The sequence below is a fragment of the Saccopteryx bilineata genome, chromosome 10 (genome assembly GCF_036850765.1).
Source record: "Saccopteryx bilineata isolate mSacBil1 chromosome 10, mSacBil1_pri_phased_curated, whole genome shotgun sequence".
Classification (NCBI taxonomy): Eukaryota; Metazoa; Chordata; class Mammalia; order Chiroptera; family Emballonuridae; genus Saccopteryx; species Saccopteryx bilineata.
The window spans coordinates 82031104-82044767 of NC_089499.1; the positions used below are offsets into that span (position 1 = coordinate 82031104).

The window sequence follows — 13664 nt, forward strand, 5'->3', positions numbered from 1 at the left end:
AACAGGAAGGTCAAGGTCACCTTCCCTAACATTGTTCACCACCTGTGTACAGCCACTACCTGTTGGGGCCCCAGGTGTGCAGAACAGGGGCCCCAGGTACGCAGAACCCCGTCCCAGTGGTACCTGATGAGTAACGTCTCAAAGCTTGTGTCCTGCTTCTTCCTCAAAACACAAGCTGGTCACTACCTCAGGGACAGGGTGGGGTGCTGTCAGGCTCCTTAGTGAACACACCAAGTCCAGACGGAGAGGCTGAGACCCAGGAGGGAAGGGCGCTGCCCAGAGCTACCACAGCTTACAAGTCCTGCCAGGGCAGCCATCCTAGGTCCCCTGACTTCTTTCTCAACTTTACACAAATGAATTATAAGTCAGTTTTTATCATTTTAAGGCCTGGTTCGAATTGTAGCTCTGTAATCTACCCATTGTGTAAACCCAAGCAAGTAACACAGCTCTCCGAGCTTGTTTCCTCCAGTGCAAAACTAGGAGGTGCACCTGACTGCTGCAGGGTTGTTCTGCAGTGGCACTGAGGAACCTATCGACTTTGTCCCCATGCCCTGGAATCTGGATTCCCTCTGGAACCACCTTCAGCAGTGCTCAGTGCACTGCAGGTACAGCAAACATGTTGTCCAGGGAATAGTGGGCAGGGCTGTATGAACACAAATGTTAAACATAAGACAAGAAGCTATCTAGAGGTCCCTAGCCATAGTTACAAAGACAATCTTATCACTTAGGAGCTCTGTCCCAGGAACTGGTGTCAAAGACCAAGTATATATTTAAAGATTTTATTTATTTATTTTAGAGAGAGGAGAGAAAAAGGCAGTAGAGGAGGAACAGGAAGCATCAACTTTTAGTTTTTGATGAGCAAGCCCAGGGTCTCGAACCAGTGACTTCACTGTCCCAGGCTAACACTTTATCCACTGTGCCACTCCAGGTCAGGCAATTTTTTTTATTATTATACCACAAGGGGCTAAGAAAGCAGGTCCAGAAGCTTCCAACACACACTGGGATGGCTTCTGAGAGAGGGCAACATTGGCAGTGAAATGAAAAGATAAAGAGGAGCCGGACAGACAAGCAGGAGGGGCCCAGGGACAGCAGGGGCAGGGAGGGAGGGTAGATTTTCAGTTCAAAGAAGTTATAAATGCATTAGAAGTGGCTGTGAGCTTCCCATCTGGGATTTCCTGCTCATTCCTACTGTGATTGCCTGTCTCCCCAGCAGCCCAGCCCCAGCCAGAAGCTCCCTAAGGGCAGGGGACTAGTCCAGTTTAGTTTAGTTTTGCTTCCTGCTGTATGTACCCCAGTGCTTAGATCATTGTGAGAACTGAAAAATACATATTGATAAGTAATCAGATTGATGTATCCTGTACAACCTTAGGACTTGCACCCGGGCCCATAAACATCTCACCAGCAGACTGCCCAAGAATCAGAAATTCCACAACTAAATTCCATTACTCCTGGGAATTAAGAAATTCTCTATGGGAAACCAAGGAAGCTGTAATAACCTCAAATTACAAATGCTTGGGGCTTTACAGTTTACCAAGAGCTTTCCTTTATAACTTGTGAGTTATAGAGAAGGGAAGGAAGCTGGGAGAGGAGGTGGAGTAACTAAGCCACACCTTTGGGATTTGAACCCAAGCCTCTGGACTGTGGGTCAGGGCTGTGGGGTTTCTTTATGCACAGTACAAGTAAGTTTGTGTGTTCTTCCAGGACCAGGCTCTGGGAGGGAGGGCCTGAACCAGCAAGGACGGGGAGAGAAAGACAGGGGCTCAGCAGCTTACACTGAGCTGCCCCACCAGGTTCTTGCTAAGCTATTTGTCCTGTTATCTTTATAGCAATCCTGCCAGGGCAGCCCTGCGCTGGCACAGCCACACCCACTGGAGGAGAGAACATGCAGTGAGCTCAGCTGGGGCAGCTGCAAGCTGTGAGACAGCTAGGCAGGGCCTCCCCTTTAGGGGAGGAGAAAGGGCCCAGACCGCCCACCGGAAGCCTAGGCCTGCAACTCGAGAGCCAGGCCAGGCCTGCAGTGCAGACTCCGGACAGAGGTGAGTCAGGGAATCCAGGCTGGAGGTGGGGGGGCTGGGAGACCCCTGACAACTGGACCGCCTAAGTTATGACCTTCTCCACCACTACAGTGACTATGAGCACTGCTTTCTTTCACCCACTAGACCACCTTGATGCTGGCCCTGTGCTAAGTGTTAGAGCACCAGCATGAAGGTGACAAAGATCTCTGCTCTCTTGGAGTTTACCTTTTAGTGGTGGAAACAGCAATAAACAAAAACATAATAAATGAATAAATTATCTTGTATGGTAGGACAAGAGTAAGGGGGATTGGCAATGTCGGGGGAGGGGTCTTCGGATTTTAAACAGGGTGGAAAGGGGGGTGCTCACTGAGAAGGTGACTACTCAAAGACTTGAAGAGGCAAATAGGGAGCTGAGGACATCCAAGAAAGAGTGTTCCAGGAAAAGGGTTTCCAGGAAGAGGACACAGCCCTGGCAGAGGCTGGAGTGTTCACTACAGGAGGCAGCAGCAGTTAGTGTGAAGGGAGTAGGAGGCAAAGAGAAGGTGGGGACGGAAGAGAGGAGATGGGATAGGTGACCTTGCAGGGACCCAGGGGACCCCTGAGAACATGCCAGGCCCCTTGTCAGTGGCCCCACAGCCGAGCCACCCACTTAGGGACACTGGTTTGGAAACCTGCATATGAATCTCATTTGCCCCACGTGACTGTAAGACTAACAATGTCTCCTCCTTTCCCAAGGCGCCTGTTCTCTCTGCAAGCCAGCAACAATAACAGTAGTGTATCTGTAGGGTATCACTAGTGTTCTGCAGGGGGTAGCCACCACTGAAAAGATTTACAGAATGCCTCTTGTGAGCTAGGCCCTTGGACCCATGAAGAAGCAGAGCCAGCCCCCCAGGTTCTCTTAGCCTTGGAAGAGGAATAATAAGGAATTATTCCTTATTGTCCACTCTACTAACACAGAGTAGGGCCCTGAAAGGGTGCTTGATTCTCTCCCACAAGGAAGGCTTCTTAAGGAGGGGTCCCTGGATGCTGGGGCTGAGTAGTACACAAGGGGACAGAGCAGAGGCAGAGTGCAGGGGGAAAAGAGAGAGTATGGGGAGAGGAAAACCATGTGACTGCATAAGAGCCCATAGGGGCAGCTGGGAGAACAGACAAGAAGAGACAGACAATGAGGCCAGGTGAGAGATGATGGTGGCCCGGGTGGCAGCCACAGGGATGGAAGGAACAGATGGATTTGAGAGTCTCAGGAAGTAGAACAGACTGCACCCAGTGGTTGCCTTGCTGCGGGGAGGCCGAGGGTTTGTTGTGAAGGATGCAGGATCTGCCCCTAGCTATGAGGGACACCCAGAGGTCCCACAGAGAACACTTCATAGGCAAGAAGCAAGTTTCCTCCCCTCAGCTCCACAGAATGCCTCCAGGCTCACAGAAATAAGCAAATGAGCCCAGGACTTAGTGAACCAGGTGACGGGGACCACAGGTTCCCCCAGCGAGCCCCCATGGCAGGGCTATAGTGTGGACAGAGCATGTGCTTTGTGATCAGACCCCATCCAACTCCTGGCCACCTCCAGCTGTGCACCTAGAGGCTGAACACTTCATCTCTTTAAGATTAATTTTTCCATGTGTGATCTTCATTGACTTTCGTGAGGATCTCCCCAGGGCCAGGCAATGCTTGCAACACAAGCTGCAGTGGCCAGAGCATGAGCTCTGTGATCAAATCGTGTCCATATCTTGGCTAACATGTATTGAACTACCAGTTACTGGGCAATTCCTGCATAAGACACTTAGACAAGGCCTGGTGCACAGTGAGTGCCCACAGGGAGGAGCGTGCGGGTGGAGTGGCACTCAAGTATTTAAGAGCAGATGCTTTCCTCAACCAAGCAGGCCCCGGTTGACACTCAGCCCTGGGCAGACCCTCTGCACACAGGCTCGCAGCACTGCCCAGAACCAGAGCAGCAAGGCCAGACATACTGCAGACCCTATCCGTGGAGAATCTGTTCCATGACCTCTGTGGATGCCCGAAACTGCTGATAGCACTGAACGCTATCTATATATGCTACTTTTTTCCTGCACATACCTGTGATCAAGTTTAATTTATACCTTAGGCACAGTAAGAGATTAATAGCAATAACATAATAAAACAGAACAATTACAACAAAAGTAACTGTAATAAAAGTTATGTGAATATGGTCTCTCGGAATATCTTACTGTATGTACTGTACTCACCTTTTCACATAAAGAATTTCATGGCTTCTCTTTTGGCACATCTGAATTGCCAGCATTCTTTTTCTTTTAGAGAGAGAGAAGACAAGGAGGCAGGTGGGTGCAAGGAGAGAGATGACAAGCATCAACTTGTAGTTGTGGCACTTTAGTTGTTCATTGATTGCTTCTCATATGTGCTTGACCAAGGGATCAAGCCAAGCCAATGACCCCCTGCTCAAGCTAGCAACCTTGGGATCATGTCAACCTTGGGATCATGCTCAAGCCAGTGACCCCACACTCAAGCTGGCAAGCCACTCTAGCTAGTGACCTGTTTCAAACAGGGGTCCTCAGCATCACAGGTCGATGCTCTATCCACTGTGCCACTGCCGGTCAGCTGCCAGCATCTCTACCCTTGCACTTTGGGGCCATTATTAAGTAATATAAGGGTCACTTGAACACAAACTCTGTGATACTGCAGCAATCTGATAACAGAGGCAGCTACTAAATGACTAGCCGGACAGTGATTTATACAAAGGGATGATTCACGGCTTGTGTCGGATGGAACTGAACTCGAGAGAGTTTATCACACCACTCAGAATGCCGCACAATTTAAAATTTATGAATTGTTTATTTCTGGAATTTTCCATTTAATACTTTCAGGCTGCGCTTGACCATGAATAACTGAAACTATGAAAAGCAAAACCTCAGATAAGGGGGAAATCACTGTACCTCTCTCCTCAGACACCAGGCAGACCCAGGCTAGGATGAGCAGCCCAGCACACCGAGTGTCGATGGGGGACTCCTGGAGCAGGCAAGTGCACCCTGACATAGAGAGTGAGAGGCACCAGCCGTCCTTCAATGTGGAAAGGCTCACCAACATACTTGATGGAGGAGCCCAGAACACGGCACTCCGGAGGAAAGTTGGTAAGAGGAGGATGGGGAGTGGAATGTCTTCTTTGTGCCCATATGCTGTTCTTGGAAGAAGAGTCCCTCACTAGCAGTGACACCTCCAACTAACAAAGTTTACTTTCAAAATTCAACTGTTACAGATTCAGTCCTTTGGACTCTAAAGCCTCTTTAACATGTCAATATCCCCTAAGTCCATCTGAGGGATAGAAGAGTCCTAGGCAGCATGAGACCTGGACGCTTGATCTTATGCTACCACTGTATAGCTTTGTAACCTTGGGCAAGTCACTTTCATCACATCCATCAAATGACAATAATATCTGACTTCCTTTCCACATCCATGAAGCAAGTGGGTGGAAAGATCTGAAGGTACTCTGGTCCTTAAGCCCACTGTTGTCTGTTCTTGGCAGAGAGCATCATCCACAGTGACCCAGAGCTTAGCCTGAAGGATATTTATTTCATGACCCAGAATGAGCGTTATGAAGCCGCCGTTAAGAAGAAATTCCACATCCAGATGATAGCACAGCGCCTGGGCTGGTTGGAAGACAGTCTTGAATTACAGTACACTTACAGGTGCTCACTCCAAGGGCAGCCCTACCAGAGAGGAATTCCCCTGGGATCACCCAGAACCCCCAGCCCCTTGAGCTGTTTTCCCTAACAAAGGCAGTACTTACTGGGAAACCAGTACTCAAGGTTCTCCTTCCCTTCTGCACCCTGCTCAGATGAGGATGCCTGGGCCCCCGTCGCCAATGGTCTGCTCAATCACACCATCTCTTCCCTACAGAGCTGTTTCTGGAGACCTGGGCTTAAGTTTACAACACATCTTCCTGAAAGCTGTCAGGAGCCTGGGCTCAGAGGAGCAGATTGCCAAATGGGCCCCACTCTGCAACAAGTTCCAGATCATCGCAACATATGCCCAGACGGAACTGGGACACGGTGAGCCGGGCTGCTGAGTGCAGTGCAGTTCCAAGGCCCACGCACATCTCAGTAATCACAGACTTGTGTATTGATTATGAAAATGTTACAGCAGGTGGCAGTCAAGGGTCTGGAGGAAGGGGTGGTGCTTTTCTCTAATTTACATAAACGATGTTTGAGCTCATGGTGGTCAGCAATCACCCCTCGTCATGGGCCAGCCATGTGTCCCCCACTCAGCCCATGGGTGAAAGGAGAGCAAAGCCTGTAAGCACAGCTGGGAGGTACCCCAGTAGTATTGGGCTAGCACCACCTGGACACTGCTCCCCAGGTGAGATTCCCATCCTGACCCCGTGTCTAACTCCCATCTTTGATTCCAAGGGACGTATCTTCGAGGACTGGAGACTGAAGCCACCTATAATGCAGACACCCAGGAGTTTGTGCTTCACAGCCCCACAATAACTGCCACCAAATGGTGGCCGGGTGACCGTAAGTATCCATCCATCACTCAGCATCACCTGTCCCTATGGAGAACAAAGCTGGATGGCAGAATATCACTGACTTGGACGTTTTACAGACCTCAGATTAATTCCCTGCTCTAGGCTAGTGACTTGGGGCAAGTCAATTCATCTTTCTGAGCCTCAGGTTCTTACTCTGTAAAAGAGGCAGGATATGAAGAATGTCATCAGTGAGTGGCTGAGAGGCCCCAAAGGAACTTTGAAACAACTGGGGAAATCCACCCAACTTTGAGGGATGAGAGCCAAAGCCTCTCTCACACACACTGCATACACACACACACACACACACACACACACACACACACCTGTGTGTCTGCACAGAACTCATGCACACACACCTAGTCCCAGGCACTCTCCACAATCCCGGTTTCTCTCATCTCCCAAAACTTGTCAAAAGCCAGAGCACAGAGCTCTGGGATTACACTGTGAGAAAAACATCCCTCCCTGTCCACCCACCACCAGTGCCTATCAGGGCACCAGCACCACGCCACCCATGGCCGCTAGGTGGCGTCCACGCCGTGATTCCCTGGGACTCAGTGATTGCCCAGGCCCTGAGAAAGCAGTCTCCTGGAAGACCATCTTCCTCCGATTTGAGAACACAAGTCTGTGGCACTTGTGGACCCACTGGTGAACGTTCATATTAAAAATATATATACAATGAATTGAGGAGTCCAACTAGAGCACAAAAAGAGAGACAGAGAGATGAGAGGCTCCAGAGGGAGAAAAGAGACAGAGGCGAGAGAAATAAGAGGGGGGCACAAGAGAACAATGAAAGGATAGAGAGAGAGCGAAAGAGAGAGGAGAGAGAGAGAGAGAGAAGAGAGAGAGAGGATGAGAGAGGAGAGAGAGAGAGAGAGAGAGAGAGAGAGAGAGGATGGCTGCTGTCAAAACTACAGAGAAAAATAACCAGCCTTTGAAATCAGGCACAGTTCAAACGCCAGCCTTCTCCCGGCCACTAATCGAGCAGTGGGTCACTCAGCTCAAGGAGCCTGTTTCCTTATCTGGAATATGGGACTCATCACCCTGCCCTGTAAGAACTGGGAAGCACCAGCATAGGGTCTGGCACCACTTGGATTTTGATCAATGGCAATTATCTGTATTTATTATGATTAGGTTAAAAGCAAAGTCATTTATTAATAGGTTTTTGGGGCCAGAATAAAACAAGCTTGCTCATTTCACAGTGCCTTTAAGAAGTCATTGCTAGATTCATTTGGCTCTTTGGGGAGTAGTTCCCCCTTTCTGTGATCAGTGACTTTTTTTTTAAGAGGGAGAGGCAGGGAGGCAGACAGACTCCCTCTAGCGCCCTGAAGGGGATCCACCCAGCAAGCCCTCTATGGGGCAATGCTCTGCCCATCTGAGACTTGCTTTGTTGCTTGGCAACTGATCTATTCTAGCACCTGAGGTGAGAACATGGAGCCACCCTCAGCATTCGGAGCCAAAACCCTCGAACCATTCGAGCCATGAATGCAGGAGGAGAAGAGAGAGAGAGGGAGAGAGACAGAGAGAGAGGTGGAGAAGCATATGGGCGCTTCTCCTGTGTGCCCTAACTGGGAACCAAACCTGGGACTTCCACATGCCAGACCAACGCTCTACTGCTGAGCCAACTGGCCAGGGCTAATCAGTGAGTTTTCAAAGGTGCCCATCAGCTGGGGTGGGAGCAGCAGAGAGCACATCTGTCTGTGATTTGGGACCCATTTTCCTGCCATGCATCCTCACATACTTACCCCAGCAGCTCTTGTCTATTTGTATCCAAAGAAAATTACTCAAGGTTACACACTTCAGTCAGAAGACTGTCCTAACCTGAGCAAGTGGTGGCACAGAGGATAGAGCATTGGCTTGGAATGCAGAAGACCCAGGTTCAAAACCCTAAGGTCACCAGCTTGAGTACGGGCTCACAAACTTGAGCACAGGGTTGCTGGCTTGAGTGTGGATCATAGACATGACACCATGGTCGCTGGCTTGAGCTCAAAGGTGACTAGCTTGAAGCCCAAAGTCACTGGCTCAGCTGGAGCCCCCCAACCCCAGTCAAGGCACATATGAGAAAGCAATCAGTGAATAACTAAAGTGATGCAACAAAGAATTGATGCTTCTCATCTCTCTCCCTTCCTGTTTGTCCCTATCTGTCCCTCTCTCTGTCTCTCTCACTAAAAAATAACAATAAAAAACAAACAAACAAATAAAAAACAAGAAGTCCCTCCTAGAATAGAAGCCAAGCTTCCCAAGATTGGGCAGTTTTCATTAAAATCCATAACCTTTATCAGACTTTGACTTTGGAAGAGGAAGCACCCAAAGGGTGTGGACAGCTGTGGTCCCCTCAATGTCTCCATCAGCCTCCCTAAGCCATGGGGGCCCTGCCTATGTAATTGAAGGCTGCTTGCTACACAGCCCTAATGTTCAAACACAAACCCCTACCCCTTTAGCCACCAAATGGCTCTCCATAAATCCCTCTAACTCAATATATTCTAGAATCAGGCACATTAAAGCTCTTAGGATGGGTTCATTTCCAGTAAATCATGGCCATGTGAGTTGAAGGGAACCTGAAAGAGTGTCCCTTTGTGTCCTGGATGCTACTTCCTCCAGTGCCCAGCCCCACCAAGCCCATCCAGCCCTTGAGCTTCTGAGCATGCTATTTCCTCTGCCTTCACACCCTTCCCTATGTGACTCCCCTGGAAAACACCCCTTGTCCTCAGGGTTCCTTGTAATTCTCCCATCACCCATCCTTGGAGGCAAATCAAACCAACCTCCATCTGGCCTCATAAAGTACCCTGCCCTTCCCTATCCACCACACTGGTCCTCCTAACCCATTTCAGATGCTTACATCCAGGTTTCTGATGGGGAGGGTTAGCGGGACTGCACAGCAGGGCCTCATATTCCGGGGTCACTTTCAGCCTCTAATCTCTCTGCCCTTAGTGGGACGGTCAGCCACCCACGCCCTGGTCCAGGCCCAGCTGATCTGCTCAGGAGTCCGGCGGGGCATGCATGCCTTTATTGTGCCCATCCGGAGCCTCCAGGACCACAGCCCTCTGCCAGGTAAGCCCATGCTGCTCCCTCCAGGTCCCCAGCCAGAGGAGACCCTCTCCCAGCCTTTCCTTTCCAGGGCCTCAGAAGTCCATGGAAAAAGCTGAGACACTTCAACCTTGGGCAGGGTGAGTCTAGTTGGAAAGACCTGGTGCTGACTAGCTAGGTAAACTTAAGCAAGATTCAGCATCTGTCTGACCTAAGCTTGCTCACCTGCAAAACAGGTGTAATAACCTCAGTGTCACAGGCTGCTGTGAGGCTCAGGAGCTAGAATATGTGTGTGATATCCAGCACACAGAAAGCACTCAACTGACCAACATTCCAAAACTATATCTCTTTCTAGGAATCACTGTTGGAGATATCGGACCCAAGATGGACTTTGAGCACACAGACAATGGCTTTCTGCGACTGGACCACGTGCGGGTCCCCAGGGAAAACATGCTGAGTCGCTTTGCACAGGTTGGGTTCTGGGGAGTGTGCAGGCCTTCACTGCTTGGAGAGGGGACAGTGGCCCCTCACAGGCTGCTGCTGGCTCTGGGTCCTCCTCCATAGAGCTGAGTTTGGGGCAATTCTCCCCTAGAGAGGCAAGACCTGGGTAAAACCACAGCTTAGGAGCTGTGTGATCTTGAGCAAGTCACTTGGGCTTTCTGAGCCTCAGAGTTCTCATGGGTAAATGCTCACCTTGTTAGATGGCAGAGCAATGAATCATGGGGAGTGGTAGCAAGGCAATCTGAAGTGCAGAGGAATGGTTTTGAGGATGACATGCATATTTACCTACAATGAAGCCTGGACACAACCAATGACTTGAACAGACACACTGGCCAAGTGCTGAAGAAAGTTCCAGAGGCCCACATTTTTCCAGGAATTACCTTTAACTGTGGACTATGGGAAGGTCCAGGGTATCCCAGGAAAGAAGCTATGAGTCAGGGCACTTAAGGTAGTGGCTACTCAGCAACAAGCACAGATGTTTCACTTTTAACAATGATCATGGCCATATAAGCACATTGTGGCTGATGGCCAGCTGTGTGCACTTCAGGTAAGCAGTTTGAGGACTGTGGTTTCCATAGGATATGGAGGCCCATGGTTCTGGGTGTGAAGCAGGTGGAGGAGGAGCCTTGGCTCAGACCCAGCACCTGTCCTTGGTCTACCAGGTCTTGCCAGACGGCACCTACATCAAGCTTGGAACAGCACAGATCAACTACCTTTCCATGGTGGTGACGCGGGTGGAGCTGCTATTAAGTGAGATCATATTCCATCTGCAGAAGGCTTGCGTCATTGCCATTCGCTACTCAGTCATCCGTCGCCAATCGCAGCTCCGAACCAGGCAAGAGGCACCCAGAGCCTGACCATTGCAGACAGGACTACCTCTCAGTCCCACAGTGCCCTGACACAGTACCCTCCACCAGAGCAGGGTACTGGGAGCACGCATGACCCCTTAATGCACACACAGTATCTATGCAGGCCTGGTCCATCTGGCCACGTCTGTGGGCTCTCTACCTGGCTCCTCCTAACTCTGGCCAATCAACTAGCCCAACCTGTGTCTGTCGGTGTCAGACCCCATTGGGCTGTGTGATTGTGTGTCTTTGGCTCTGTACAACCAGACCTGGCTCAGTCTGGTTCAGCAAGGGCCTATACAGCTGTGTCTGGGTAAGCTGGTTGCCAAGCTGTAGGTGACTGTGTCTCCTAAATTTGTTCTGTCACAGTGTGAGTAATTGTGCCTGGCAAAGCCCAGCTGTCACATCAGACTCCACTGGCTGAGGTTGGTTCTGTCTGGCTGTGGTATGTCCAAGTCTGAATCTATTTTGTTGTAAATGGATGGCTGCGTTAGACTGACACTTCCTCCCCTCCATGGCACCAAATAGCAAAGGCAGACTATACTCTCTATTTAATTGTGTACATGTACACATGCACACACACAGTTGCCAGATTCAGCAAAGAAAAATACAGGACTACCAGTTAAATTTGAATTTCAGGTAAACAACAAGTCATTCTGTAGGCAAAATATGCCCCAAAGGGACAGACCTGAGCACAGCAAACGCAAGCTGGGCATGTGCTGCCACAGGCTGAGCACAGAAAGAGGGTGCAGAGCTGACTGGACTCCCAGTGCTGAGGCGTGGCTTCCACCTAGCAGTTCCTGCCCAACTCTGCTAAGTGGCTGGGGGCAAGTCCTCTGCCCTCCTTGGGTCTCAGTTTCCCACTCGTAGAGTGGAGCCCGACATCATCAGGACTGGAACTTGACAGTCCAAGAGTCCGCTGGTGTTTTACACCATGGGCTAAGGGAGCTGGGAGTAGAATGCAAATGAACTGAGGGTCAGATGCCAGGCAGACCGAGGCCACACTCAGTATGGCCAATTGTTAGTTGTGGAGCTTAGGCTAGCTGTCCCTCCTTTTGTCCCTCAGCTTCCTCATCTACAGAATGGGCATGACAGGAATGGCCTCTCAGTGTGGTGTTGAGGGTGAAATCCAACAAAGCGTGTGCGGCCCTTTCCCCAGGGTCCTCTACTCTGCAGACCCAGGCACCCTGCCAGGCTGCACCTCAGCTTGCTAGACTGAAGGCATCTGCTCTGGAGAAGAGGGACACTGGGAAGAAGGGGCTGCTGAGGACGTCCTTTCAGAGCCCAGTTTTCTGGGTTGCAGAAATGTCCCAAGGACAGTTATAATAGTACAGGTGAGAGGCTCCTGGCCTGAACAAGGGACTCCAGATTTCTGCTCATCAGCCATGAGAAGCTTCTCACTGCCATACCTGCTTTCAATTCACAAATAGTAACTGCAGGCCCTACATGCTGGACACAGTCTCAGGCCTGAGGACACAGCAGTGGACGAGGCAGATGCAGTCCCTATGCTAGGACTCCACTGGCCCTGAGTTTACAAACACAGAGTCAGTGATTAGGTGCAACACTTCCCAACACCCAGCAAGTACACCGAGGTAGTAAAAGTTCAAGGTTCAAGTCATCAGGAGTAGAGGGCCACAACCCCTCACCCAAAAATCCTTGGGACCAGATGTGTTAGAATTTAGAACTTACCAGATTTTAAGTTCTGGTAAGGATGATATAATGCATGTGCTGTAATTGTGTAAACCTCACCCGCAAGGGGCAGCACTCGTAAGCAAGTATCAGTATTTCTGCAGTAAAATGAGTGGTTGTTTGTGTAGGTGGGATTTTAAAAGATTATTACTTGCCTCATGTCATTTTGGGTCAAGTTTTACAGTGAGACATAACAACTGTCCATTTTTAAGACTTTGTGTACGGCCTTAGGGCTATGGGAAGGTGAATATGCCATGTACAATCTTCTAAACCTTCCACGTTTCTTGCCCTCAGTGACCCGGAGGCAAAAGTCCTGGACTACCAAACACAGCAGCAGAAACTCTTCCCGCAGCTGGCTACGGCCTATGCGCTCCACTTCATGGCAAACGGCCTCATGGAATTCTTCCATCAGTCCTACAGGGTCATTCTGGATGGAGACTTCAATCTCCTGCCTGAGGTACCTCCTGTCTGCTGGTGGGCAGGAGCCAGGAGGAGGGCTGAAACTGTTCTGCCTGGTCCCACTCCCATGGGCCCCATCCTCTTTCCCCTTTTTCAGCCTTCCAAACATCCCAGGGCACCCAGAGGGAACTATGCCCCAACATAAAAACCCACTCCCATTTGGCCCCCAGGAAGCTCCAAAACTGTTAGAAGAAATAATCATATCATATAGAACACAGATACAGTCTCTGATGTGCACTGGAAACCCAAAAAACTCTGAAAACCAAGGATGTTTATCAATAGGACTCATTTGGTGGCATGGTTTGACCTGAACTGACCTAATTCATCCCACTGAGTGTGAACACATTTTGCAGCAGAAATATTAATGTGTGCGATCACTAAGGCTGCCCCAGATTTCTCTCCAGGGTATTATATATAATCAACCTTTGATGCCCTGCTTTACCTTTCTAAAATTCAAAAAGTTATTGATTCTAAAACACATTTGGCCGCAAGGGTCTCGGCTAAAGGACTGTTCTTGCATGTACTCTGGGGTTCAGTCTGTGAAGCCCCGTGTGCTGTGGGTACCGCTTCCTGAACCCTTCACTGTGCCGCAGGCGCCTCTCATAGCCCCAGTTCAC

The 13664-nt window shown here is 49.9% G+C and overlaps 1 protein-coding gene across 1 annotated transcript in view; it reads left to right on the forward strand.

Annotated features, from left to right (window-relative positions):
- The first annotated feature begins 1912 nt into the window (after window positions 1–1912).
- The window catches only part of ACOX2 (acyl-CoA oxidase 2), a 30641-nt gene continuing 18889 nt past the window's right edge, over window positions 1913–13664 (forward strand). Inside the window, exons 1-9 of the mRNA XM_066244998.1 lie at window positions 1913–2036; window positions 4953–5135; window positions 5528–5690; window positions 5902–6053; window positions 6411–6518; window positions 9458–9577; window positions 9909–10024; window positions 10717–10889; window positions 12883–13045. Of these exons, the coding sequence (XP_066101095.1) occupies window positions 4976–5135; window positions 5528–5690; window positions 5902–6053; window positions 6411–6518; window positions 9458–9577; window positions 9909–10024; window positions 10717–10889; window positions 12883–13045 (1155 nt within the window). The 5' untranslated portion in view covers window positions 1913–2036; window positions 4953–4975. The remainder of the gene's footprint in view (window positions 2037–4952; window positions 5136–5527; window positions 5691–5901; window positions 6054–6410; window positions 6519–9457; window positions 9578–9908; window positions 10025–10716; window positions 10890–12882; window positions 13046–13664) is intronic.